This window comes from Oncorhynchus nerka, linkage group LG6, assembly GCF_034236695.1.
Source record: "Oncorhynchus nerka isolate Pitt River linkage group LG6, Oner_Uvic_2.0, whole genome shotgun sequence".
Taxonomy (NCBI): domain Eukaryota; kingdom Metazoa; phylum Chordata; class Actinopteri; order Salmoniformes; family Salmonidae; genus Oncorhynchus; species Oncorhynchus nerka.
In genome coordinates, this window is record NC_088401.1 from 33,936,104 (window position 1) to 33,961,424 (window position 25,321).

The 25,321-nt window shown below is 42.8% G+C and overlaps 1 protein-coding gene across 2 annotated transcripts in view; it reads left to right on the top strand.

Annotated features, from left to right (window-relative positions):
• The window catches only part of plxdc2b (plexin domain containing 2b), a 182,303-nt gene that overhangs the window by 105,022 nt on the left and 51,960 nt on the right, over positions 1-25,321 (top strand). For both annotated transcript variants that reach the window (XM_065019536.1, XM_029661497.2), the window contains exons 3-4: positions 15,669-15,815; positions 17,655-17,724. In XM_065019536.1, the coding sequence (XP_064875608.1) occupies positions 15,669-15,815; positions 17,655-17,724 (217 nt within the window). The remainder of the gene's footprint in view (positions 1-15,668; positions 15,816-17,654; positions 17,725-25,321) is intronic.

Here is a 25,321-nt window from a genome sequence, read left to right on the forward strand (position 1 = left end):
TGTTACTCCTGTTTGCGTCGCACCTGGATGACGTGTTCAAAGCACCAATACTGGTTTGTTAGTGAGCAGGTGCAGCACACCTCAGCTCCATGCAATGCAATGCTGTCGGATTTCACCACACGCTCCAATAACGCTGCTCCAATGGGCAGGGGATGATGCAGAGTGATAAATAATGGATATAATGGATCAGAGACATTGTCAGCCGGCGCGAGAGTGAGCGACACACACACGAGTATTGCTTTCTTTGTAAAGCGCTGAAGTGTGCGTGTTAGTGTGTGTAGGTTTTTTGTGCGTATGTGCGTGCCAGTGTGCATACCTACGTGTGTGTGTGAATGTGTGTGTGCATTGTAGGAGGGATAGAGGGACGCATAGAGTAGGGAGAGAGCCATTGAAAGGTATGAGATGACAGATGTTTGTTTTTCTACTGTATTGTTTGTATTCAGTAACACTGATGTGATTGATGCTCCAGTGTGACAGTATGCCTATTTACCCAATTAAACCAGCAAACTCTCTCTCTTTCTCTCTCTGTAGTCTGAGCTAAGTGATTAAACCCACAGGTAGATGTCGGGCCTGGAAATAGTTTTCTAACCTCTTATTTTTGTTTACAGGAAGTGCTAGGAACAATCTCATTGCACCACAATACATCTGTTTGGCAGAATCTCTTAAGAGATGACAGAGACATTTTGAAATGAAAAACATTGGCATAAAGATACCCCAGGCGTCACCGTAACGCAATGTTGATGCAGTAGCTTGAATAAATGACTCATACATGAAATTGAAAAGTGAAATTGGAAATGGTTTGGTTCACGGAATGCCACTCATACAGCAAACTGTATGTGGGTTTATTATTTGTCTGTTTAATGGCATTCATGGGGGGAAACTAGTATGACAACAGCCAGCTGGCCCCCTCTCACCTCCAAGGAGTTCCTCCCCGCCTTCCTGCTCTTCCTCCTCTCCAAAGACGGGCGGAAATAGCCAACACATCCTGTGCTGATTAGTAGGAAACATATCAAGGGTCTAGTGGTTCTCATTTTTCTTTGTTTTATAACCCCCAAAACTAATCTGCTGAGTAAGCCTGACTGGCTGCTACAGCGTGCTTGTTTTCTTAACAAGCTTTGTCTGCACCCGCGGCTCCCAAATGCGAGAAGGAAAAAAAACGCCTTTGGTAATGTGTGTTTTAAGGTCGACCAATTAATACAAAGCAATATCCCATCTGCTGTGCCTAGCTTCAATTAAGAGGTTTATTATGTATTAATCCCACCAGGGCTACATATACCCAGAACACGCTCTATTCTATTCTACACTCTGAGGTTATACAGTATCTGACAAAGTATCTGTCAAAAATGAGTGGGTTCTATCTGCAATCCAATCACAAACCTAAGCAATTATGGATGGACCAATCAGAACACGTTTTTGCCATCTCCCTCTAAGTATCATCTAGACTAGTCTAGCCAGCAAAAGTGGCACGCAAGCAAAAAAACACTGTCAGAAATCTTCAAGTAAGGGATGTTGTCACATCGTTGATCTGTGATGACAGTAATTCGTCTGATGACCATAATACATTTATTCATGTATTTGATGATGTGTTCGGACTCTATCCTGGTAAATAAAAAATCTAAAAATGATTTATGTATTCAGATATTTATTCAAATTTGCGCAGATATAACCTTACAGTCCCAATGTCACGACTCTAGTATTACAGCATGGGACGTGTTGAGGCCCACACATCTTTCACATTACTGTCCCCCAAGGGGAATAATATGATGTGTTTATTCTTAATATGAGTTGTTATATTTGTTTAATCCATGTAGTGTTTGTCTCACAGCTCTTTGACTAGCCCAACACGCACGCGCACACACAAACAGGTACACACACACACACACAGAATCAAAAACACAAGCACACACACGTGAGAGAGAACATGCACGCACACATGTACACAAATTTACATTTACATTTAAGTCATTTAGCAGACGCTCTGGATAAGAGCGACAAATTGGTGCATTCACCTTATGACATCCAGTGGAGCAGCCACTTTACAATAGTGCTAATTCATGCGTGCACTCACACACACCGCAATGTTCAGATTATCAGAGGAAGCACAAAGCACAGCGTGTCCTACTCATCAGTCTGATAGAGGTCAGTTGAAAGCCTCCTCTCCCTCCCCAAGCAAGTAAACAATTGAGCAACTTCCAAAGCTGCTGAATATTATCGGTTTTCAACCCACAATAACAAAGTGGAGATTCAGCACATTTGCAGACTAAGACGTTATCTTTGTTTGGCATGATGCCTGCTGACTTGTCATTTGGGGAGAGCGGTATCTTTGTAAATAACATTTCACCTGTCTTTAGTACAAAGAATCTACTTAACGTATGTCCCAAATGGCACCATATTCCCTAGATATTGCACTACTGTTGAGCAGGGCCCATAGGGAATATGGAACTATTTGGGACTTATCCCATCTGTTACCCAACTTGGCTTTGTTGACTTGGCTTTGGCTTTGTTACTAAAATGCCATGCAAGCTTTTTAGTTATTAGGTAGAACTATTGTTTTGTAACTGAATGTTTTTTTCTATCTTATACTGTATATATAGTCCATTCGGAAAGTACTCAGATCACATACGCCCGAGATGGCATAGCAGTTTAGACGTCTTTTGTCCTCGTCTTGTCGTGTCGTGTATATATATATATATTTACAACTTTTTCACATACATTTTATTTTTATTTTCCATCAACTCATCTTCAATACACTCTCCTGCAACCTGCCTCACCAATTGATATGTATAAATACGTATTATTTACCTCAAATCTGCAATCCTCCAAGAAGCTAGCCAGGAGCTAGCCAGAAACTCCAAGAAGCTAGCCAGAAGCTAGCCAGGAGCTAGCCAGAAGCTAATCAGAAGCTAGTTAGCTTCTTTACTGGCAACTCGTTAGTATTCAGCTAACCACGGTTTGTGGTCATCAGCTATCCTTTAACTCGAAAATCTATCGCCAGTTTTGTACAGCGCAGCGCGGCTCGGAACGGAACATACCGGACCGATTTTTCTCTCCATGTCCCTGGATTTCAACTGCTCTCTGGACATTCACTCCCGGATCTCACAGCTAGCTGGCTGCTATCCGTGTGTCTATCTGCTTTAAATCGATTCCGGAGCAAACATCAATTACTCCGGAGCTAGCCAGCTCCGTCAATCACTCCTGAGCTCCGTCAATCACTCCTGGGCTGCAGTCACCTATCCGGACCCGTTTTACTGCCTACGCGGAGCCCCACCGGGCCTTCACAACTGGACTGCGGCGTTATCTACCCGAAGGAGATCCGGCTGGCTCCTCCGTCGCGACGTTACCTGAACGCCCATCTGCGGCCTGCTAACCGTTAGCTGTCTTACCGGCTGCTCTCAGAATAGACAATTGGACAATTTATTTATTTTTATTATTATTATGTTTCTTCTTGGGCCTCTATAACTATATCTATTGTTTTTATTTTTTTGTTGTTGTGTGATTTGGACTAATCCCCTCTACAACACGGAACTCCACTAATCTACTGACGGAACGCAAGAGGTGGCTAACAACAGACCTCCATCCTATGCTAGCTTGCTACCGATGTCCTGGCTAGCTGTCTAAATCGCCGTGACCCCCAAACCAACCTCTCCACTCCCTGGACCCTTTTGATCACTCGACTAAGGATGCCTCTCCTTAATGTCAATATGTCTTGTCCATTGCTGTTCTGGTTAGTGTTTATTGGCTTATTTCACTGTAGAGCCTCTAGTCCTGCTCACTATACCTTATCCAACTTATTAGTTCCACCACCCACACATGCAATGACATCTCCTGGTTTCAATGATGTTTCTAGAGACAATATCTCTCTCTTCATCACTCAATACCTAGGTTTACCTCCACTGTATTCACATCCTACCATACCTTTGTCTGTACATTATACCTTGATGCTATTTTATCGCCCCCAGAAACCTCCTTTTACTCTCTGTTCCAGACGTTCTAGACGACCAATTCTTATTGCTTTTAGCCGTACCCTTATTCTTCTCCTCCTATGTTCCTCTGGCGATGTAGAGGTGAATCCAGGCCCTGCAGTGCCTAGCTCCACTCCTATTCCCCAGGCGCTCTCTTTTGATGACTTCTGTAACCGTAATAGCCTTGGTTTCATGCATGTTAACATTAGAAGCCTCCTCCCTAAGTTTGTTCTTTTCACTGCTTTAGCACACTCTGCCAACCCGGATGTTCTAGCTGTGTCTGAATCCTGGCTTAGGAAGACCACCAAAAATTCAGAAATTTTAATTCCAAACTACAACATTTTCAGACAAGATAGAACTGCCAAAGGGGCGGTGTTGCAATCTACTGCAAAGATAGCCTGCAGAGTTCTGTCCTACTATCCAGGTCTGTACCCAAACAATTTGAACTTCTACTTTTAAAAATCCACCTCTCTAAAAACAAGTCTCTCACCGTTGCCGCCTGCTATAGACCACCCTCTGCCCCCAGCTGTGCTCTGGACACCATATGTGAACTGATTGCCCCCATCTATCTTCAGAGCTCGTGCTGCTAGGCGACCTAAACTGGAACATGCTTAACACCCCAGCCATCCTACAATCTAAACTTGATGCCCTCAATCTCACACAAATTATCAATGAACCTACCAGGTACCCCCCCAAAGCCTTAAACACGGGCACCCTCATAGATATCATCCTAACCAACTTCCCCTCTAAATACACCTCTGCTGTCTTCAACCAAGATCTCAGCGATCACTGCCTCATTGCCTGCATCCGTAATGGGTCAGCGGTCAAACGACCTCCACTCATCACTGTAAAACGCTCCCTGAAACACTTCAGCGAGCAGGCCTTTCTAATCGACCTGGCCGGGGTGTCCTGGAAGGATATTGATCTCATCCCGTCAGTAGAGGATGCCTGGATATTTTTTTTAAATGCCTTCCTAACAATCTTAAATAAACATGCCCCATTCAAGAAAATTAGAACCAGGAACAGATATAGCCCTTGGTTCTCCCCAGACCTGACTGCCCTTAACCAACACAAAAACATCCTATGGCGTTCTGCATTAGCATCGAACAGCCCCCGTGATATGCAGCTGTTCAGGGAAGCTAGAAACCGTTATACACAGGCAGTTAGAAAAGCCAAGGCTAGCTTTTCAAGCAGAAATTTGCTTCCTGCAACACTAACTCTAAAAAGTTCTGGGACACTGTAAAGTCCATGGAGAATAAGAACACCTCCTCCCAGCTGCCCACTGCACTGAAGATAGGAAACACTGTCACCACTGATAAATCCACCATAATTGAGAATTTCAATAAGCATTTTTCTACGGCTGGCCATGCTTTCCACCTGGCAACTCCTACCCCGGTCAACAGCACTGCACCCCCAACAGCAACTCGCCAAAGCCTTCCCCATTTCTCCTTCTCCCAAATCCATTCAGCTGAAGTTCTGAAAGAGCTGAAAAATCTGGACCCCTACAAATCAGCCGGGCTAGACAATCTGGACCCTTTCTTTCTAAAATTATCTGCCGAAATTGTGGCCACCCCTATTACTAGCCTGTTCAACCTCTCTTTCGTGTCATCTGAGATTCCCAAAGATTGGAAAGCAGCTGCGGTCATCCCCTCTTCAAAGGGGGGACACTCTTGACCCAAACTGCTACAGACCTATATCTATCCTACCATGCCTTTCTAAGGTCTTGAAAGCCAAGTCAACAAACAGATTACCGACCATTTCGAATCTCACCATACCTTCTCTGCTATGCAATCTGGTTTCAGAGCTGGTCATGGGTGCACCTCAGCCACGCTCAAGGTCCTAAATGATATCTTAACCGCCATCGATAAGAAACATTACTGTGCAGCCGTATTCATTGATCTGGCCAAGGCTTTCGACTCTGTCAACCACCACATCCTCATCGGCAGACTCGACAGCCTTGGTTTCTCAAATGATTGCCTCGCCTGGTTCCCCAACTACTTCTCTGATAGAGTTCAGTGTGTCAAATCGGAGGGTCTGCTGTCCGGACCTCTGGCAGTCTCTATGGGGGTGCCACAGGGTTCAATTATTGGACCGACTCTCTTCTCTGTATACATCAATGAGGTCGCTCTTGCTGCTGGTGAGTCTCTGATCCACCTCTACGCAGACGACACCATTCTGTATACTTCCGGCCCTTCTTTGGACACTGTGTTAACAACCCTCCAGGCAAGCTTCAATGCCATACAACTCTCCTTCCGTGGCCTCCAATTGCTCTTAAATACAAGTAAAACTAAATGCATGCTCTTCAACCGATCGCTACCTGCACCTACCCGCCTGTCCAACATCACTACTCTGGACGGCTCTGACTTAGAATACGTGGACAACTACAAATACTTAGGTGTCTGGTTAGACTGTAAACTCTCCTTCCAGACCCATATCAAACATCTCCAATCCAAAGTTAAATCTAGAATTGGCTTCCTATTTCGCAACAAAGCATCCTTCACTCATGCTGCCAAACATACCCTTGTAAAATTGACCATCCTACCAATCCTCGACTTTGGCGATGTCATTTACAAAATAGCCTCCAATACCCTACTCAACAAATTGGATGCAGTCTATCACAGTGCAATCCGTTTTGTCACCAAAGCCCCATATACTACCCACCATTGCGACCTGTACGCTCTCGTTGGCTGGCCCTCGCTTCATACTCGTCGCCAAACCCACTGGCTCCATGTCATCTACAAGACCCTGCTAGGTAAAGTCCCCCTTAACTCAGCTCGCTGGTCACCATAGCATCTCCCACCTGTAGCACACGCTCCAGCAGGTATATCTCTCTAGTCACCCCCAAAACCAATTCTTTCTTTGGCCGCCTCTCCTTCCAGTTCTCTGCTGCCAATGACTGGAACGAACTACAAAAATCTCTTAAATTGGAAACACTTATCTCCCTCACTAGCTTTAAGCACCAACTGTCAGAGCATCTTACAGATTACTGCACCTGTACATAGCCCACCTATAATTTAGCCCAAACAACTACCTCTTTCCCAACTGTATTTAATTTATTTATTTATTTTGCTCCTTTGCACCCCATTATTTTTATTTCTACTTTGCACATTCTTCCATTGCAAAACTACCATTCCAGTGTTTTACTTGCTATATTGTATTTACTTTGCCACCATGGCCTTTTTTGCCTTTACCTCCCTTCTCACCTAATTTGCTCACATTGTATATAGACTTGTTTTTTTTTACTGTATTATTGACTGTATGTTTGTTTTACTCCATGTGTAACTCTGTGTCGTTGTATGTGTCGAACTGCTTTGCTTTATCTTGGCCAGGTCGCAATTGTAAATGAGAACTTGTTCTCAACTTGCTTACCTGGTTAAATAAAGGTGAAATAAAAATTAAAAATAAAAAACTTCACTTTTTCCACATTTTGTTATATTCCACCTTATCCTAAAATTAATTAAATAGTTTTTTCCCCCTCATCAATTCTTTATTTATTTCACCTTTATTTAAAACCTCTTGAAGCTAGGGGGCACTAATTTTATGTTTGGAAAAATAACGTTCCCAAAGTAAACAGCCTATTTCTCAGGACCAGATGCTAGAATATGCATATAATTGACACCTTAGGATAGAAAACACTCTAAAGTTTCCAAAACTGTAAAAACATTGTCTGTGAGTATAACAGAACTGATTTTGCAGGCGAAACCCCTGTGTTTCTATGCATCCCTATTGCCCATTGAAAGGGATATCAACCATATTCTCTTTTCTATGGCTTCCCTAAGGTCAACAGCCTTTAGACATAGTTTCAGGCTTTTATTTTGAAAAATGAGTGTGAACGACCACATTGCGTAAGTGGACAGGTGGGGGCTCTCAGAGTGATTTGTGCGCAAAAGAGAGAGGCGGCCATTGTTACTCCCAGTCCTAGTGAAAAGCCAACTGTCCCAGTTGATATATTATCGAATAGATATTTGAAAAACACCTTGAGGAATGATTATAAAAAACATTTGACATGTTTCTGTGTACATTATGGATATAATTTGGAATTTGTGTCTGGGTTGTCGTGACCTCTCTTTCCGGTGGATTCCTGGGCATAACGCACCAAACTACCGGAGGTATTTGGATATAAAAAATATCTTTATGGAACAAAAGGAACATTTGTTGTCTAACTGGGAGTCTCGTGAGTGAAAACATCCGAAGATCATCAAAGGTAAACGATTAATTTGATTGCTTTTCTGATTTTCGTGTCCAAGTTATCTGATGCTAGGTGTGCTTATTGTTTTGTTATGCTATCGATAAATTTACACAAACGCTTGTATTGCTTTCGCTGTAAAGCATAATTTCAAAATCTGAGACGACAGGGTGATTAACAAAAGGCTAAGCTGTGTTTCGTTATATTTCACTTGTGATTTCATGAATATGAATATTTTCTAGTAATATTATTTGACTGTTGCGCTATGCTATTCAGCGTTGCTGATGACAAATATACCGGATCCGGGATGGGTGGTTCTAAGCCAGGTAGGCTAGTTGGGAACAAGTTCTCATTTACAACTGCGACCTGGCCAAGATAAAGCAAAGCAGTTCGACACATACAACAACACAGAGTTACAGATGGAATAAACTGTCACGCCCTGACCTTAGAGAGCTTTTTATGTCTCTATTTTGGTTTGGTCTGGGTGTGATTTGGGGTGGGCATTCTATGTACTTTTTTCTATGTTTTGTATTTCTTTGTTTTGGCCAGGTATGGTTCTCAATCAGGGACAGCTGACTATCGTTGTCTCTGATTGGGAACCATACTTAGGTAGCTTTTTCCAAAAGTTGTTTTCTGTTTAGTATACTGCAACTGACAGGACTGTTTCGGTTTCGTTTATTCACTTTGTTATTTTGTTCTAGTGTTCAGTTTAATAAAACCATGAACATTTACCACGCTGCGCTTTGGTCCGATTCTTCCTCATCAGACGACACACCATAAACAAACATACAGTAGAAGAAAAGCTACACACAATACCCCAAAATGGCAAAGCAAAATGTTGAAAATTCTGTGAACATTTAAAAAAAAAAAAAAAATTTACATACTGTAAGTATTCAGTCCCTTACTCAGTACTTTGTTGAAGCACCTTTGGCAGCGATTACAGCTGTCACGCCCTGACCTTAGTTATCTTTGTTTTCTTTATTATTTTGGTTACATCAGGGTGTGACAAGGGGTGGTTTGTTGTGTTTTTGTCCTGTCTAGGGCTTTTGTATGTCTATGTATTAGTTGCCTGTGTCTCCACTTATTCTATATAGCTTCACGTTCGTTTTGTTGTTTTTGTAAGTTTGTTGAAGTGTTCTTTGTTTCATTAAAATAGAAGATGTATTCACATCACGCTGCGCCTTGGTCTCATCGCTATAACGAATGTGACAACAACCTTGATTCTTCTTGGGTATGTTGGAAGATGAACCTTCCCCCAGTCTGAGGTCCTGAGTGCTCTGGAGCAGGTTTTCAACAAGGATCTCTCTGTACTTTGCTCCATTCATCTTTCCCTCAACCCTTACTAGCCTCTCAGTCCCTGTTGCTGAAAAACATCCCCACAGCATAATGCTGCCACCACCATGCTTCACCGTAGGGATGATGCCAGGTTTTATCCAGACGTGACGTTTGGCATTCAGGCCAATGAGTTCAATCTTGGTTTCATCAGACCAGAGAATCTTGGCAAACTCCAAGTGGGTTGTCGTGCCTTTTACTGAGGAGTGGCTTCTGTCTGGCCACTCTACCATAAAGGCCTGATTGGCGGTGTGCTGCAGAGATGGTTGACCTTCTGGAAGGTTCTCCCATCTCCAAATAGGAATTCAGTAGCTCTGTCAGAGTAACCATTGGGTTCTTGGTCACCTCCCTGACCAAGGCCCTTCACCTCCGATTTCTCTGTTTAGCCGGGCGGCCAGCTCCAGGAAGAGTCTTGGTGGTTCCAAACCTCTTCCAGTTAAAAATGATGGAGGCCACAGTGTTCTTGGGGACCTTCAATGTTGCAGAAATGTTTTGGTACCCTTCCCAAGATCTGTGCCCCGACACAATGTCTCCGAGCTCTACGGTCAATTCCTTCGACCTCAAGGCTAGTTTTTTGCTCTAACGTGAAATAAAATTGTATTAGTGACATGCGCCGAATAAAACAGGTGTAGACCTTGCAGTGAAATGCTTGCTTACGAGCCCCTAACCAACAATGCAGTTTCAAATAAATATGAATAAGAATAAGAAATAAAAGTAACAAATAATTAAAGAGCAGCAATAATATACAGGGAGGTCCCGGTATAGAGTCAATGTATGGGGGCACCGGTTAGTTGAGGTAATATGTACATGTAGATAGAGTTATTAAAGTGACTATTCATAGATAACAACAACAGAGAGTAGCAGCTATGTAAAAGAGAAGGGGGGCAACGCAAATGGTCTGGGTGGCCGTTTGATTAGATGTTTAGGAGTCTTATGGCTTGGGTGTAGAAGCTGTTTAGAAGCTTCTTGGACCTAGACTTGCCGTGCGGTAGCAGAGAAAATAGTCCATGACTAGGGTGGCTGAAGTCTTTGACAATTTTTCAGGCCTTCCCCTGACACCGCCTGGTATAGAGGTCCTGGGTGGCAGGAAGCTTGGCCCCAGCGATGTACTGGGCCGTACGCACTATCCTCTGTAGTGCCTTGCGGTTGATGTGAGCCATGACCAGCCTTTCAAAGCACTTCATGGCTACAGACGTAGTAGTCATTTAGGCAGGTTACCTTAATGTTCTTGGGCACAGGGACTATGGTGGTCTGCTTGAAACATGTTGGTATTAGACTCGGACAGGGAGAGGTTGAAAATGTCAGTGAAGACACTTGCAAGTTGGTCAGCGCATGCACGCAGTACACATCCTGGTAATCCATCTGCTCCTGCGGCCTTGTGAATGTTGACCTGTTTAAAGGTCTTACATTGACTGCGGGGAGCGTGATGTGAGTCTTCAGGAACAGGTGGTTGTCTCATGCATGTTTCAGTGTTATTTACCTCAAAGCGAGCATAGAAGTAGTTTAGCTCGTCTGGTAGGCTCACGTCACTGCGCAGCTCTCGGCTGTGCTTCCCTTTGTAGTCTGTAATGGTTTGCAAGCCCTGCCACATCCGACGAGCATCAGAGACAGGGTAGTACGATTCAATCTTAGTCCTGTATTGATGCTTTGCCTGTTTGATGGTTCATTGGAGGGCATACCGGGATTTCTTATAAGCTTCCGGGTTAGAGTTCCGCTCCTTGAAGGCGGCAGCTCTAGCCTTTAGCTCAGTGTGGATGTTGCCTGTAATCCATGGCTTCTGGTTGGGGTATGTACGTGCGGTCACTGTGGGGACGGCGTCATCGATAGACTTATTGATGAAGCCAATGACTGCTGTGGTGTACACCTCAATGCAATCATAGGAATCCCGGAACAGATTCCAGTCTACGCTAGCAAAACAGTCCTGTAGCTTAACATCTGCTGCATCTGACCACGTTTTTATTGATCGAGTTACTGGTGCTTCCTGCTTTAATTTTAGCTTGTAAGCAGGAATCAGGAGGTTAGATTTATGGTCAGATTTGTCAAATGGAGAAATTTGTCAAATTTGTATGCGTCTCTGTGTGCGGAGTAAAGGTGGTCCAGAGTTTTTCCCCCTCTGGTTGCACATTTAACATGCTGATAGAAATGTGGTAATATGGATTTAGGTTTCCCTGCATTAAAGTCTCCGGGCACTACGAGCTCCACCTATGGGTGAGCGTTTTCCTGTTTGCTTATGGTGGAATACAGCTACTTCAATCAGTCTTGGTGCCAGCATCAGTCTGTGGTGGTATATACAGTGGGGAGAACAAGTATTTGATACATTGAACCCAATAGAAAATCTTTGGAGGGAGCTGAAAGTCCATATTGCCCAGCGACAGCCCCGAAACCTGAAGGATCTGGAGGAGGTCTGTATGGAGGAGTTGGCCAAAATCCCTGCCGCAGTGTGTGCAAACCTGGTCAAGAACTACAGGAAACGTATGATCTCTGTAATTGCAAACAAAGGTTTCTGTACCAAATATTAAGTTCTGCTTTTCTGATGTATCAAATACTTATGTTATGCAATAAAATACAAATGAATTACTTAAAAATCATACAATGTGATTTTCTGGATTTTTTGTTTTAGATTCCGTCTCTCACAGTTGAAGTGTACCTATGATAAAAATGACAGACCTCTACATGCTTTGTAAGTAGGAAAACCTGCAAAATCGGAGGGGTATCAAATACTTGTTCTCCCCACTGTAGACAGCTATGAAAAATACAGATGAAAACTCCCTAGGTAGATCGTGTCATCTACAGCTTATCATGAGATACTCTCCCTCAGATGAGCAAAACCTCGAGACTTCCTTAGATATCGTGCACCAGCTGTTATTTACAAAAATACATAGTCCGGCGCCCCTTGTCTTACTAGACATATCTGTTCTATCCTGCCGATACAGAGTATAGCCAGCCAGCTGTATGTTGATAATGTCGTCGTTCAGCCACGACTCCATGAAGCATAAGATATTCCAGTTTTGAATGTCCCGTTGGTAGTTTAATCTTCCGCGTAGGTCATCGAGTTTATTTTCCAAAGATTGCACGTTTGCTAGCAGAATGGAAGGAAGTGGGGGTTCATTCGATCGCCTATGAATTCTCAGAAGGCAGCCTGCCCTTTGGCCCCTTATTCTCTGCCTTCTCTTCACGCAAATGACGGGGATCTGGGCCTGTTCCCGGGAAAGCGGTATATCATTCACGTCGGGCTCATCAGACTTGCTAAAGGGAAAAAAGGATTCTGCCAGTTCGTGGTGAGTAATCACAGTTCTGATGTCCAGAAGTTATTTTCGGTCATAAGAAACGGCAGCAGCAACATTATGTACGAAATAAGTTACAAACAATGCAAAAAAAAAAAAAATTTTGTTAGAAATACGTAAAACATCAGCCTTGTTCCCCAGCGCCATGCACTTTCAACTGTGGGTCCTTATATAGACAGGTATGTGCCTTTCCATATCATGTCCAATCAATTGAAGTTACCACGGGTGGATTCTAATAAAGTTGTAGAAACTGGATGACCAATGGAAACAGGATGCACCTGAGCTCAATTTTGAGTCTCATACTTCATTTTTCATACATTTTCTTCAGATGTACCATATTATACATGTCTTGAATCAGGTTTAACACTCCTATTTGTATTAATGCGTTACAAGATGCCCAGATCAGAGAGAAGATGTCCCATTAAAAAAACATTCTACCAGCTGTTAGTTGTTGTCCCAAATGGCACCCAGTCCCATATATAATGCACTACTTTTAACCAGAGCCCTATGGGCCCTCGTCAAATGTATTGCCCTATTTAGATAATAGGTGCCATTTGGGACGCAGGCAGAGATAGGGGTGCAGCTCAGGGCGTTCGGCTTACTCCATACAGGAAACAGTAAAAGGAGTCGTGTGGCGTCCACATTGCTCGTAAAAGCCCTCATGAATGTGTCTGCTAAAAAACATGACCGGGGCCTTTTGCACTCCATTAGCCTATAAGCCAGGCTTTTACGAGCGCAGGATGTCATGCTTTCTGGCTTTCTTAATTTGATTAGCAGCCATTATGACCACTTCAGATGCTGACTGGGCCCAAATGGAACACATGAAGAAGAATGAAGAAGCATGCATAAGCCTACAGTACTGATAAGATGGTGCCTGATGGCTGATGTTTTACATGCTCCTAACCAACTGTGCTATTTGTTAGTTTTTTTTGTGTTGGTTGTAACTTATTTTTAAACCTATTTTGTACATAATGTTGCTGCTACCATCACTTATGACCAAAAATAACTTAATTTGTGTCAAGAAAAGAAAGAGGACAAAAAGAGGGCACAACAAAACCTTTTCCCCCTCAGGAGACTGAAAAGATTTGGATTGGGTCCCCAGATCCTCAAAAAAAGTTCTACAGCTACACCATCGAGAGCATCCTGACAGGTTGCATCACCGCCTGGCATGCCAACTGCTCGGCATTTGACCGTAGGCGATACAGAGGATAGTGCGAACGGCCCAGTACATCACTGGGGCCAAGCTTCCTGCCATCCAGGATCAAATAATAGGCGTGTCAGAGGAAAGCCCATAAAATTGTCAGAGACTCCAGTCACCCAAGTCATAGGCTGTTTTTTTAAATGTATTTTATTTTTATTTCACCTTTATTTAATCAGGTAGGCCAGTTGAGAACAAGTTCTCATTTACAACTGCGACTTGGCCAAGGTATAGCAAAGCAGTGCGACAAAAACAACAACTTTGAGCGTCGCTGAGGTGCACCCCTGACTAGCTCGGAAACCAGATTGCATCGTGGAGAAGGTACGGTGGGACTCGAAATGTTCGGTGATCTGTTTGTTAACTTGGCTTTCGAAGACTTTAGAAAGGCAGGGCAGGATGGATATATGTCTGTAACCGTTTGGGTCTAGAGTGTCTCCCCCTGCAAGGGGAACTGCTACTTCAAGGTCTCAGAGCAAGTGACGTCACCGATTGAAACGCTATTTAACGCGTACCACCACTAACTAAGCTAGCCGTTTCACATCAGTTACACTCACCCCCCTTTTGACCTCCTCTTTTTCCACAGCAACCAGTGATCCGGGTCAACAGCATCAATGTAACAGTACAACTTTAGACCATCCCCTCACTCATACCCGGGCACGAACCAGGGACCCTCTGCACACATCAACAGTCGAAGCATCGTTACCCATCACTCCACAAAAGCCGCGGCCCTTGCAGAGCAAGGGGAACTACTACTTCAAGGTCTCAGAGCAAGTGACGTCACCGATTGAAATGTTATTTAGCGCGTACCACCGCTAACTAAGCTAGCCATTTCACATCCGTTACATATATATGAAGAAAAATATATACACATGAGACGAGACAAACAGACGTCCTACTGCTACGCCATCTTGGATACGCCAACGCTCTCTATGCTACCGCACGGCAAGTGGTACCGGCGCTCCAAGTCTAGGACCAAAAGGCTCCTTAACAGCTCCTTAACCCCCAATCCATAAAACTGCTGAACATTTATTGTTTACATTAATTTATTTGGTACATAAACTCTTCTTGAACTGCACTGTTGGTTAAGGGCTTGTAAGTAAGCATTTCACGGTGAGGTCTACACTTGTTGTCTTTGTGTGTGTACTCAAATCATATGTCAACACACACGTACACTGTTTTCATAACACCTGTCATCAACATTTTTACAAGTATATTATACAATGGATATCAAAACAGTTCTACAGGTTTAACTCAATTACCATGAATGGTAGTCATATATTTAACTGTAACTGTTATCATTTCAGACTAGTCTTCCATGCTTTTGCAGTTCATTTTGAAGCCAAGGGATTATTTATCTTGAGAGACAGAGAGATGTTTCTGTCTGGCTAGAAAACGTCCCACGTAAAGCTGACTCAATGTACATGAAGGAGCAGAGGCTCTATTTTAGTAAATCATTCGGAGCACAGGGTTACATCCACTCTCATTCAATACTTCACTCCCTCTGCCTAACAACGTTTTGATGGCCTTTCATAAATCTCAAGCTACGAACCACAGCTCTTGCCTTAGTATATTCATATCAACAAAATGGTCACTTATTGAATCAATGCTTTTATTTCCTTCCAATATAGGAACATCTATAGGCTGTCTGTAACGGGACACTCCAAATAAAGTGGAACTAAACAGTGTTTTTGTTTTGTGTCCAATAGGAGGACACAGATCACAACTACTACACATCAAAGACCTACGGCCCCACGGACCCCATGAGCAAGGACTTGTGGGTAAACGTTGACCAGATGGACAAGGAGAAGGTGAAGATCCATGGCATTTTGTCCAACACTCACAGGCAAGCTGCGGTAAGACAACCTTCCTCTCAGATTCTGATTATGTGGAAAAATGGAGATACCTGGAATGACTTGATATGAAATAGACTCATAATGACTTTCAACTGGACAGACTCTGCAGCAGTAGGTTGAAGTTTCTGTAGACAATGATCTTGGGTCAGTGATCTTGAGCCAACTAATGGTTAAGGTTAGGATTGGGGAAGGGGAAGCTGATCCTAGATCTGCAACTAGGGAAAAATTCACTCCCTCTGCTTTGGGCTTTGTATCAGGTCCTTGTACAGTCAGGATACCGAGAACAGGGTGGCATGAAGGAGAGAGGAGGGAAGGAGGGAGGATGGGGGTAGGGTAAACAATGAAACAATGTCCCGTCCACAATGAGTAAAGACACAAAATGGAGTGGTGCATTGTGTATTCTCCCCTTCAGTCACTGGATGATGGATTAAGCCATACAAACTGGGGCAAGGCTTCCCTTTTAATTTGAGAGTGTTATGGAGAGTGCAGCTTTCCTTATTCTTCCATAGTGAATGAACCGAGCAAGTGGTATTCGGAAGTTTTCTCAGCGTATGTCCCAAATGGCACCCTATTCCCTACATAGTGCACTACTTTTGACCTCTGGGCCCTGGTCAAAAGTAATGCACTACATAGGGAAAAGGGCGTCATTTGCGACGTACGCTTAGACTGTGTCCAGAGAATCAATATGTTGGATGCTGGACATGAATACCCAGAGGGAATGGTCATTGAAGCAGGAGAGAAGAGGAGAGGGAGAGAAACAGACCACACTGAGCGCGACATCACATCAGACACAAGCCATTTGACCTGGGGATAGTAGTGCCAGCCAGCCCAGCCGGCTGTACCAAACCTCATTCAGCCAAACTGACAAGGACATTCGCTGAGCAGGGGATACGCAGAGGATGCATCCCTTTGCACGCTATTTCCTATGTAGTGCTCTTTGACCAGAGTAGCGCACTATATAGGATAGGATGCCGTTTGGGGCCCCACCCCCAGAGATTACAATAAGGAGACTAGTGGGCCAGAAATGTGACTTCCGTGTTCGACAACGTGTTTTAGAAGGAGGAGAAGGAAGTCTCACTGTTAGCAGTGTTGATTTCTGGCACCGCGTTGTGCCAGCCCCAGTGTGTGGGAATACCCACAGAACATAATCAGCCAATGGAATCGTAAAACAAGAAAATTCATTCAAATAAAGCGTAGGAGCTAAGCTGTTGAACGACTGTGTTTAGTCATGGTAATTGACTGTGGTTGGCCGCAACATTAGTCCCCCTGGCCTAATCCTGGATTATGTTGCCATGTTTACCATGGAGTTCTCCACCCTATTCCCTATATACAGTCCTATGGGCCCTGGACAAAAGTAGTGAATCAATAGAAATATATTAATATAATAGAAATATACTGTCGTCAGCTCATTAAGTTTTTTAAAACTTGTTATCGAACTAATTTTTCAGTAATTCGTCGGGAACATTTTGGTACTAATCTTGTTTTGCACATAAATGAGTGTGCACATTGCGTTTCACTCTGTGAGCTCATTGAAAAATGCATGTTATTTTATGTTCAAGCTCTAGGAAGGGTGTGTAAAAAAAATAAAAACATGTATGAACTCAGAAATGTTTTGTTTTCATAACCACAGCATTGTATTTTATCCTGGGAGATGTATATTTGCTTAAAAACAAATCATAATGTGGCTTGTGGTAAAATGAATAGTCAGCTACCCTAAGAACTGAGAAAGGTTGAGCAGAAGAATGTTCTTTCTCTGTCTGAGACTGAAGTTTTATCCTAATGTCTTTTTGGAGCTCTCTTTCTGACCCGGGTCTTGTGTTTTTTCCCCCCTTCATGCAGAGAGTCAATCTATCCTTCGATTTCCCCTTTTATGGACATTTTCTGCGTGATCTCACCGTGGCAACTGGTGGTAAGTGAACAACCTCTTCCTGAGTTAATGTTGTCGTGATTGAGGGAGATCGAATGAATGCCAGCAAAAGTGAAATGGTGTGTGTCAGTGCATGCGTGCGCGCATGTTTATTTATTTATTTTAAATGTTATTTCACCTTTATTTAACCAGGTAGGCTAGTTGAGAACAAGTTCTCATTTGCAACTGTGACCTGGCCACGATAAAGCAAAGCAGTTCGACACATACAACAACACAGAGTTACACATGGAATAAACAAAACATAGTCAATAATACAGTAGAAAAAAATAATATATCCAGTGAGCGCAAATGAGGTAAGATACGGGAGTAATAGGCAATAAGGGAGTAATAGGCAATAAGGGAGTAATAGGCAATAAGGGAGTAATAGGCAATAAGGGAGTAATAGGCAATAAGGGAGTAATAGGCAATAAGGGAGTAATAGGCAATAAGGGATTAATAGGCAATAAATAGGCCATGGTGGCGAAGTAAATATAATATAGCAATAACACACTGGAATGGAAGATGTGCAGAAGATGAATGTGCAAGTAGAGATACTGGGGTGCAAAGGAGCAAGATAAATAAATAAATACAGTATGGGGATGAGGTAGGTAGATAGATGGGCTGTTTACAGATGGGCTATTTACAGGTGCAGTGATCTGTGAGCTGCTCTGACAGCTGCTGCTTAAAGCTAGTCAGGGAGATATGAGTCTCCAGCTTCAGAGATGTTTGTAGTTCGTTCCAGTCATTGGCAGCAGAGAACTGGAAGGAAAGTCGACCAAAGGAAGAATTGGCTTTGGAGGTGACCAGTGAGATATACCTGCTGGAGCGCGTGCTACGAGTGGGTGCTGCTATGGTGACCAATGAGCTGAGATAAGGCAGGGCTTTACCTAGCAGAGACTTGTAGATAACCTGTAGCCAGTGGGTTTGGCGATGAATATGAAGGAGTGATATAATAACCCATTGATATAGATGTGCTTGACTTTTATTTGGTAGCAGTGAATTATCATTGCAATTCTACATGGCATATTATAAACTGGGTGGCTCGAGCCCTGAATGATGATTGCTTGAAAGCTGTGGTATATCAGACCTTGGTAACCAGTTTATAATAGCAATAAGGCACCTCGGGGTTTGTGGTATATAACCAATATACCACGGCTAAGGTCTGTATCCACTCCACATTGCGTTTTGCTTAAGAACAGCCCTTAGCTGTGTTATATTGGCCATATACCGCACCCCCCCCTGGCCTCTTTGCTTAATTATACAGCCATTGCTTTATTGCTCCAGGGTTTAGAAGAGTTTGTAATGAGGTTAGAGAAATCATTGCTGGTGTACAGAAGCATTTAGTGTGTGTGTGTGTGTGCGTGGGTGCATGAATGCGTGTACATGTTCTCTTTCGCGTGTGTGTGCTTGTGTTTTTGATTCTGTTTGTTTGTACCTGTGTGTGTGTGTGTGTGTGTGTGTGTGTGTGTGTGTGTGTGTGTGTGTGATTGATATCTGAATGCTGAGAAGTGTAAAGGGTCAAACAGAAGGTTATTTATCTCACCTCGTCACAGTCTGTCGACTGCCAGGCCAGCCAAACAAATTGAGCTTTGAAAACTCTCATCTGGCACAGACCGCAGTACAAAACCACTAACAGCCCTCAGCACAAGTCTTCCAGGCAGCCAGTTAGAATGGTACAAAACCACTTACAACACTCAGCACCAGTGGCAAGTCTGCTAGACCTGGAGAAAACCACCACCACTCCCAGTACCCAACACTCAGCAATACCACCCGGTCCTGGAATATGTCCCAAGTGGCTCCCTATTCCCTACATAGTGCACTACTTTAGACCAGGGCTCTGGTCAAACGTAGTGCACTATATAGGGAATAGGGTGCCATTTGGGATGCAGCTTGTGTTGGAGAGAGAACCAGACCAGAATATGGATTTGGAAAAGGACCTGCACTGCCAAGTGCTGGAATAATAATCCATTGATATCCATGTGAAATAGGAGTGATATAATAACCCATGGATATACAGTACATGTGAAATAGGAGTGATATAATAACCCATTGATATACAGTACATGTGAAATAGGAGTGATATAGTAACCCATTGATATCCATGTGAAATAGGAGTGATATAATAACCCATTGATATACAGTACATGTGAAATAGGAGTGATATAGTAACCCATTGATATCCATGTGAAATAGGAGTGATATAATAACCCATTGATATACAGTACATGTGAAATAGGAGTGATATAGTAACCCATTGATATCCATGTGAAATAGGAGTGATATAATAACCCATTGATATACAGTACATGTGAAATAGGAGTGAAATAATAATCCATTGATATACATGTGAAATAGGAGTGATATAGTAACCCATTAATATACATGTGAAATAGGAGTGAAATAATAATCCATTGATATACATGTGAAATAGGAGTGATATAGTAACCCATTAATATACATGTGAAATAGGAGTGATATAGTAACCCATTAATATACATGTGAAATAGGAGTGAAATAATAATCCATTGATATACATGTGAAATAGGAGTGAAATAATAATCCATTGATATACATGTGAAATAGGAGTGAAATAATAATCCATTGATATACATGTGAAATAGGAGTGAAATAATAATCCATTGATATACATGTGAAATAGGAGTGAAATAATAATCCATTGATATACATGTGAAATAGGAGTGATATAGTAACCCATTAATATACATGTGAAATAGGAGTGATGACAGTATGAATATTAAGATGAAAATAATACAATTATGACAACGCTTCCTGCTTTCTGTATCTGTGGGTGTGGGGTGTGTTTGTTTGTGTAATGGACCAGAGCAAGTCAGACACGTTACAAAAGAGGCGAGTGTGTTAGTAAATGTTCCAACAGCACTAGGGAGGTGTGGAGGGAGGTGAAGGAAGGAGGAGGAGAAGAAAGGAGGGGAAGGGAGGAGGAGGAGTATTTTCCACCGAGACTGAGGGTGAAACCACAACGTCTTCAGTGGCTATTATCACATCAAGGAGTCATGCTTAAACCGTACCCAACTATTCCAGCAATGTATGCTGACATTAGACTGTAATCATAATGGAAGAAAATAAATCACCATTATCATCATGCGAATATATATTTTTCCTGATTTCTTAAAGACTATTACTGGACAAGGTGAATGTTGCTCCCTAGCTATAGTATATCCCACTACCTCAGAGCTATCCTGTAAAGAATGGAGCTTCCAGAACAGTGTTGCAGTCATGAGAGATGAATAGTGGTGTGTCCCAAATGGAACCCTGTTCCCAACATAGTGCAATACTTTTGACCAGAGCCCATAGGTTTCTGGTCAAAAGTAGTGCACCATATAGGGAATAGGTTGCCATTTGGTATGCTGGAAAATGCTGTTAGCAGCTAGCAGCCACCCCACAGTAGATAAAGAGTCCCTGCATTAAGAGGGGAGTAGGAACGGCTATCAGCTCACCGCAGGCTCCAGGACTCTGCCTCTGTAAATCCCTGTTCACACACCTCCATTTCAGTGTCTTACCCCTCCCTTCATCCCTCTATCATCCTCTTTTCCTCCCTCCCTCCCTCCCTCCCTCCTTCCTCTCCTCCCCCTCCCAACTCATGTATCCATTTAGCTGGCCGTTCCACGCCTCCAGCTCTACCCTGCTCCAACCTTCCGTTCCTCCATTGGAGTTGTGTTACCCTCCTGTGAGCTCGAGAGACAGTGTGGGATGGTGTGGGTCTAAGGCTGGACACATATGGCCCTGCATGCAGCCAGGAAGGGGATGGGACAGGAACAGTACTAAGCTGTCCAGTCTGAGCAGTAGTCCTATTATGGACACCGCACATCAACTGAGTGCACAAAACATTATGAACACCTGCTCATTCCATGACAGACCATCCAGGTGAAAGCTATGATCCCTTATTGATGTCACTTGTTAAATCCACTTTCAGTCAGTGTAGATGAAGGGGAGGAGACGGGTTAAAGAGTCCTTGTGAAGCCTTGAGACAATTGAGACATGGATTGTGTATGTGTGCCATTCAGAGGATGAATGGACAAGACAAGATATTTAAGGGCCTTTGAATGGGGTATGGTAGTAGGTGCCCGGGCACAACGGTTTGGGGCAGGGGCTGCAGGGTTTCCTGTGTGTATCAAGAATGATCCACCACCCAAAGGACATCCAGCTATCTAGACCTAACTGTGGTGAAGCATTGGAGTACACATGAGCCAGCATCCCTGTGGAACGCTTTCAACACCTCGTAGAGTCCATGCCCCGACGAGTTGAGTGCTTTTCTGTGGGGAAATTAGGAAGGCGTTCTGAATGCTTTGCACACTCAGTGTGTAGAGTTGAGTTGAGACGTGTCTCAGCCACACTGAGGATAGGGGTCAACACAGGTCAGGCACGTTTACAGACAAATCACATAGCACATGATCAAACGAAGTGGTGTCCTGACATGGTGTTGCTTCAACGCTTAGAAATGGATCACCTAATAACAGAAGTCACACAAGAAGTGTTGTTGTGACGTGAAGTGTTGTTAGTGCTGCTGGAGCCAAATGTAGAGAAGTGTCTAGAGGGTAGGAGGTTGTAGCGCTAGAGACCGGTCTTATCGGTCCCAAGCGGCACCCTATTCCCTACCTGGTCAGAAGTAGTGCACTATACAATAGAGTGCCATTTGGGACACAGGGTGGGGATCTGTGATCTGATCCCTCTGTAACCCCAGCTGTCATAGACAGTCAGGGTAGAAACCCAGCAGTGTGATGTCTTTACTGGCCCAGAACTGGCCCCCTGTCAAAACCCTGAAACAGACACACAGACACACACACACACACACACACACACACACACACACACACACACACACACACACACACACACACACACACACACACACACACACACACACACACACACACACACACACACACACACACACACACACACACACACACACACACGTCACCCTCAGCTCCAGATTCCACCATAAACACATGCATTGGGTTCAGCGGCTCTGTTTTTCTCCAGGCACGCTATGGTTGTAGGCTTTGGATGCATCCCAAATAGCATCCTATTCCCTTTTTAGTGATGGGCCCTGGTCAAAAGTAATGCACTATAAAGGGAATAGTTTGCCATTTGGGACACATACTTTGTTTTAAGGGACGTGTGTGCACTCCTAGAACAAGAGGTAGGGTTCTTCAGTTGGTGGTTCCCCATAGAACCCTCTGTAACGGTTCTACCAATAACCCTTATATCATCTAAATCAAATCAAATCAAATTTTATTTTCACATGCGCCGAATACAACAGGTATAGTGTAACGGCTTTCTTCCTGGGAAGGATAGGCGGACCAAAACGCAGCGTGGTTAGGGTTAAACATCTTTAATAAAGACGAATACCCGAGAAAACACGACAAATATACAAAACAATAAATGTGAAAACCGAAAACAGTCCTGTGTGGTGAAACAAACACAGACACGGAAATAACCACCCACAAATCCCAACATAAAACAGGCTACCTAAATATGGTTCCCAATCAGAGACAATGACTAACACCTACCTCTGATTGAGAACCATATCAGGCCAAACATAGAAATAGACAAACCAGACACACAACATAGAATGCCCACCCAGCTCACGTCCTGACCAACACTAAAACAAGGAAAACACACAAGAACTATGGTCAGAACGTGACATATAGTAGACCTTACAGTGAAATGCTTACTTACAAGCCCTTGACCAACAATGCAGTTCAAGAAATAGTTAAGAAAAGATTTATTTAATAAACTAAAGAAAAAAAAGAAAAAAAATCTAAAAGTAAGACAAAAAAATGACATAACAATAACAAGGCTACATTACAGGGGGTACCGGTATTTGTAAAGTGACTAAGCATAGATAATAAACAGCGAGTAGCAGCAGTGTAAAAACAATCCAAAGGTTCTTCCTTAAACCCTCTATGAATGGTTCTACTGAGAACTCTTTTACCTTTGAAAGGTTCCTCCTAGAATCCTCTACGAACGCTTCCACCAACCTTATTAGCCTTTCAAATGAAACTCTGACAATACATGACATACACTACCGTTCTAAAGTTTTAGAACACCTACTCATTCAAGGGTTTTTCTTTATCTTCACTACTATTCTACAATGTAGAAAATAGTCCAAACGAAGAAAAACCTTTGAAGGAATAGGTGTATATGATAAGGCCTTTCTTTGAGAGCTTAGTTATACCCTAGGTCAGTGTTGTTAGGAAACTCCTGGTTTACATTCCACATCAGGCCTGCAAGTCACATTATGCTTGGCTTGCAAAGTGATGTGTGATGCATATTGGAATCCAGCCAGTGTGAGGATATTCAACGATTGGAACTTTTAATCACCTGGATCGTGCGTTGAGAACGACTGCCAAGGTGGGGAAGATTCATTCAAGAGACTGCCTTAATCATCTAAAGTGGAACAACCATTGCAGTAACGGGTGCAATAAATCCAAGGAACAGATTGGATTATGTTAGAAACATTGATGTTATTTATATTTGAGTAGCATACGATTAATTCATCAATCAATGTACATGCAAAAACACAGATATTAATAGATGCAATTGTGAAAATCAACCTACAATAGAGCATTCTGGGAAATATGACAATGATGGGTGTGGTTTTGATTGTGTCATTTTGACTCTGTGTAGAGTAAATCAATCACACTTGACTCTGGTTATTAATACCAACAGACAACACTGGGGTTCTTGTACACCACTGAGTGTTAAGTTAATATAACTCCTGAATCAACACTAAAAATTAAAATCAAGACAGAAATCATGGCAAAGATATCAACTTATATCAGCCAGAAGAGGACTGGCCACCCCTCATAGCCTGGTTCCTCTCTAGGTTTATTTACTAGGTTTTGGCCTTTCTAGGGATTTTTTCCTAGCCACCGTTCTTCTACACCTGCATTGCTTGCTGTTTTGGGTTTTAGGCTGGGTTTCTGTACAGCACTTTGAGATATCAGCTGATGTACGAAGGGCTATATAAATACATTTGATTTGATTTGAACTGTGTTAGTACTGTTATTTGAAATGATTAAGGGAATACCAGATACTGTACATGGACAAATGTTCCCATATAGGTACAGTTTAAAACATTCCCACGCCTATCTTTTACTTTACTTTGATTACTCAAACTCTGAGGTAAACACTAATGCTCAGGCACTATTTCAAATAAATAAAAAATTACAATAAAAAAATGTATTTAGATTCAGAAGGGTTCTATGTAGAACCCGTCTTGCCTTCCAAAGAATCTTCGAGGAACCCTACTTCCTAATATGATTCTTAGGATGTTAAAGGTTCTAGGTAGAACCATTTTCCTTACAAATAACTTTTGTCTTCCAAAAAGTGTTCTTCAGATGAAAACAGTTAGAAACCTATCCCTCTGCAAAGAACCATTTTAGAACCATTTTTTCTAAGTGTGGAATGCAGTGGAATAACAAGGCAGCCAATAAACACACACACACACACACACACACACACACACACACACACACACACACACACACACACACACACACACACACACACACACACACACACACACACACACACACACACACACGCAACCTAT